Source organism: Rhagoletis pomonella, unplaced genomic scaffold (assembly GCF_013731165.1).
Source record: "Rhagoletis pomonella isolate Grant_MI unplaced genomic scaffold, Rhpom_1.0 Rhpom_scaffold_00008, whole genome shotgun sequence".
Classification (NCBI taxonomy): Eukaryota; Metazoa; Arthropoda; class Insecta; order Diptera; family Tephritidae; genus Rhagoletis; species Rhagoletis pomonella.
Window position 1 is genome coordinate 22520749 of NW_023458562.1, and position 4627 is coordinate 22525375.

Consider the following 4627-nt stretch of genomic DNA (forward strand, 5'->3'; position numbering starts at 1 on the left):
ATGCTGCAACCCTTGCGGAAACCTGTGCAGCATTGCCAGCTATCAGTGGTTTTTCGAAGACAGCTGTATGAAGGAAAACAAAGTGGAAAGGAATTTAAAAAAATCATCAAGTGCTTATTTATGGTAAAATTTAGTGATTAGTCATATTTTGAAGGAAACGATGGATTCTATTCCAATTGCAATTATAGCAGCAGAGTCAGAGCGCGCTACGGAAGTGAATTCACAGACGTATTCGGAGCTGTCGGGCATAGTAACCACGACGCATCTATGTCAGCTTCTGGTTTAATTGTTCACCTCCTATGCCTGAAGAACTGGTTCTCAACCCAGTTAATGCAATAACAGCTTCTTCCAAGCCATTGAAAACATGCACTTTGTTGGGTCCACCACCTGTTGCGCTTGCTCCTGCCTTCGGACGCGCTTACGGATAATATCCCTTACTAAGTACAAGTCTCCTTTCTGTCTTGCCGGAGAAGAAGTGCTTCCGCATTTCAAAGGCATGCGACATTTCTTATATTATTAATAAATGAAAGTTTAATCCTTTGATTACCCGTGTATGTAAAAGTTTTTAGATTCTGGTTATGCGTTTTGACACAACAACCGAAAATGATTGTACTAATAACTAAACCGGACCCAAGTTTCTCGATAAGGCCAACAAAGCCTTTTTTTGTTCATTTATATAAAGCAGTGGATAAAAATATACGTATATACGAAAGCCAAATTTATCTGTTTAAATGAACACTACCAATATCGCAAAAAGCTGTCAATTTCTTACGCGTTCGTTTTTAGGCATGACATTGGTACGAATTTCGAAAGTTCGAAAATACGATTCGGATTTCAGCATACTATTTCTACGATTCGTAGCAAATTCCGAATACGAAACAGTTGCAGAATAGGGGTGTCAGTGATTTTAAATTTTGCTCCGACAGCGTAAACTCGTCGTAGAGTATCTGTACGGATCTTCATTACGAACGGATTCAATGAAGGCTCTCTAAGAATTTCGAATTTACATTCGTAGCTATTCGGATTCTGTGATAGCACTTTCGTAGATTTCACGAAAATCGAAGCTACGATGGATTCTATGATAACCCTGTTGATTCCGACAGCATAAACTCGTAGTGTATCTGTACGAATCTTCATTACGAACGGATTCAATGAATGCTCTCTACGAATTTCGAATTTACGTTCGTAGCCATTCGGATTCTGTGATAGCACTTTCGTAGCTTTCACGAAAATCGAAGCTACGATGGGTTCTGAGATAGCCCTGAATATCTGCCATTTCCTTCACAAGACAAAATACGTTCGGATTATTTAAATAGCAGTACATACTTATCGTCACCTTAACAACCTTATCGTCACCGTAAGCAACAATTTTTTTATTTTACAGGAAAGCAAAAAACGTTATAAACTGAGTAACAATAACAGGGCTTTTTAAAAAGTGGCATGTAACTCCGTTGTTTTTGGTACTAAGGCTTAAAAATTTTTATCGAAGATGTTTTTTAATACATCATACCGAAATCTGTGAAAAACGTTATCTATGTTCTACCTCAAAAAGAAAATTAAAAAAAATCTCTGCTAAGTTTATTAGCGGTTCGGACTCAATCGCCCTTATTCCGATTGTCGGAACGACAGTCGTTCGTCGATATTTGAGATTTTCATTGGCGTTATAAGGCAACCAATGACAATCTACTACACATTTGTATTCCTATTATCCTTTCGAAATGAAGTATTGAAAACGTGTTAAAATCTGTCCTTAATGTTTTTATTTACGACATAATTCAACGAACGACTGTCGATGCGAACGACTAATGACAACCAGAATACGGATAAATATACATATAAGTAATTAAATAAATAAGTTTTTATTGACAGCGGGAGCGGAGTTAAGAGCGGAGCTGGGGACTTTTAGTTGAAAGCAACAATCGCCTGGTGTCAACTAATCGCCTCTAAAATTGCCTTTAAAATCGCCTCATGCGAACACCGTATAAGGAATCAGGTATATTTACATGTTTGCGGCAGCCGTTATGCGAGTGCACCGGTGAAATACTCGTGTAAAAAAAGGTTGCTAAAATGTTTGGAGATACAGTCAGTCAATAAAGTACATCGACATTTTTCCAATACGGGCAACTGATTAAGTTTTCGCAAATTTTTTAGAAAAATATGGTTCATTCTACAACAGAAACCCCAAAAATCAGAACTCCAGTGTGCAAAATAAAAGAAAATTCTGCAAATTTTCATTCAAATATTGCAGTTTTTAATTACACTCTCTCGGAGATCGCTATCATGAATTCTGTCGTGATCACGAAATTCTCCCGCAAATTCACAGATTTCGATTTATTTTGTTGTGATTTATTTTACTTTGATTTAGAATTATTAAACCAAAACATAAAAACAAACCAAAATCAAAGGCAGCACTATGAATGTGCCGGAATTGCTGATAGCATTTCTCCCGAATTCGGGACGGGAGCTCAAGAAAAAAAGGGACACTTTCAACAAAAACAAAATTGCCAAATATCAATGGTAAGTCCTAGCTGTGTAAATGGTGGTTGAATGGTGAAAAAAATTGCATTCTCAACTTTTTTCCAAAGAGTGTAAATAGAAAGTGCAATATTTGAATGAGAATTTGTAAATTTTTTTAATTTGGCACAAGGTTTGGAATTCTTTTTTGTGGTTTTTGTTGTAGTATTAACCACATTTTTATAAAGAATTAGCATAAAATAAAATATTTAATAAACAGTTTCCCGCATTGCAAAAACCCTCTGCACCTAAACTTTATTGATTGACCGTACATATTTTCTATTTTTCGCAAATAATTATTACTCATTGGCCCGAAACCTACCAAAAACCAATGAAGCCTACCAACCTACCATATGGAAACAGCCTACCAGTTTTGGGAGCATGAACATGAACAAATATTCCCAAAAATTATAAAGCAAAACAAAAACAATGTTTCCCAATTTGCTTTTGTTTTGCAGGCTAAATTATGGGAACGATTTATTCACATGGAATTGGCGATAGGGCTGAATACAATTTAAAAGAGCGAAGCATACTAGCTATCGAATAATGCCGCGATCTCAAAATCAAATTTCGATTCGAGTTACATTCGATAATCGCCGCGATTCGGGCCGATTGTTGTTGTTGTTGTAGCGGCTACTACGAGCCCGATGCTTCGCTTGGTGCATTTCCGAATAAATCGGCACAAACAATTTACAATGTTTTACATTTTTCTATAGCTAATCGGGCGGCATTCTTTACTTGTTTCAAAAAATTTGTATTTTTACTCAATTTGTAGTAAATGCTTTCTGCGTTGATGTTTTTTCGAGCAAAGTTTTATAGCTCATTCCCGTTCGGAGCCGGAACAAACTGTTTGTGAGTCTCACTAATTGTGCAAAAAATGTGTAGTGTACTGAACTAGAATAACAATTTAGTGTTCCAATGTAGCGCATAGCAATGTAGAATTACTCTCGGCGTATTTACATTTTTTACCTTTCTAAATTCAATATTGCTGAAAAGTAAAACACATACACGTTTACGTTCAGGTATTAATGAAAAACTGTTTCTTAATGTGCATTGTCACGTCTTTACACTTTTATTTGCTCTACTTTCTTGGTTGATTTCGAGCCATATCTTTAGGGAACGTTCGAACAGGTGGCGTACGAATGCGACGAGCTTCCTTGGAACGATTTCTTACAACTTTCGAGTGGATAGCGCAGGAAACGCAGTAATGAAGTTTTGCGTACAATTTTGGCAAAATGTATGCTAAAAACGATAAGATTAGAAGTAGTTTTAGAAGTAAAACAGAGCTAGACTTACTTTCCCATATGGAAGCTTCAGATATATCTCTCACCGCTGCTGCTTCTACAATGTTGCGAATAACAAACTTCTTAATAGCCTTATCTTTTGGAACGCAGCGGGCACAATTTGTGCAGCGTACAGGCTTCACATGGCCACGATTATGCTTGCAGCGCCCTCCGTTACGACGTTTCTTGGTCTGTGTAGCAAAAGAAAAAATAAAGTGAATTATGAATGAAATTTTCATATATCGCTAAAAGTGTTTCAGTTTTAAGGTAAGATACTCCATTAGTTTCCAACAAAGAATAACTGCTATTTTTAAGATAAATTCTATAAATTTTACACACCATTCTTCTAATACTTGTCTTTCAACAGGAAACAGAGAAAGGAAAGACACGACCGAAGTGAACTTGGCTGCTATTCACTGTTTGAACAAGCAAACATGTGCATGCCAAAACTTTCAATCAAGCGATAATTCACACTCTTCAAAATGTACTGTACTTCCATGAACGAAAGACACAAGATCACGTAAGAACAAGAGAGTGAAAAAAGTCGATTCTTTTAGCGGGTTCTACGCCATCTTGTTTCACTGGAAAACGAGCGAAAAGTAAACAAAGCAAAGAAAACAACGAAAACCAAAATTAGCCAAAATTATTGTCAGCCACTTTAAACGCACAATTTAGGTAAAATGATGCAACAAAATGCTTTAAAATGTGTTGTCATGTTGAATTAACTCTTCTTTACTTGAATAAAAGTGTAAAATAGTGGTGCTTGTGATGTAAACAAACGCCCAGCTGACGAACCCGCTTTCGCAAACTTTTTTCTCAAAACCAGTTAC

At 36.5% G+C, this 4627-nt stretch overlaps 1 protein-coding gene across 1 annotated transcript; it reads right to left on the reverse strand.

The window, feature by feature from the left end:
* Positions 1–3525: 3525 nt before the first annotated feature.
* On the reverse strand, positions 3526–4244 carry LOC118744426 (40S ribosomal protein S26). Its single transcript, XM_036477440.1, has 3 exons — positions 4137–4244; positions 3811–3988; positions 3526–3756 (listed from the first exon to the last, which is right to left on the reverse strand). The coding sequence occupies exons 1-3, from the start codon at positions 4137–4139 to the stop codon at positions 3596–3598; spliced, it is 342 nt and encodes a 113-aa protein (XP_036333333.1). The 5' UTR covers positions 4140–4244; the 3' UTR covers positions 3526–3595.
* Between the last annotated feature and the right edge of the window lie 383 nt (positions 4245–4627).

Coding starts and splice junctions, on each gene's coding strand:
- LOC118744426 (XM_036477440.1), bottom strand. Junction 3,757..3,810: donor TGAAGCTTCCATATGGGAAA/GTAAGTCTAGCT, acceptor TATCGTTTTTAG/CATACATTTTGCCAAAATTG.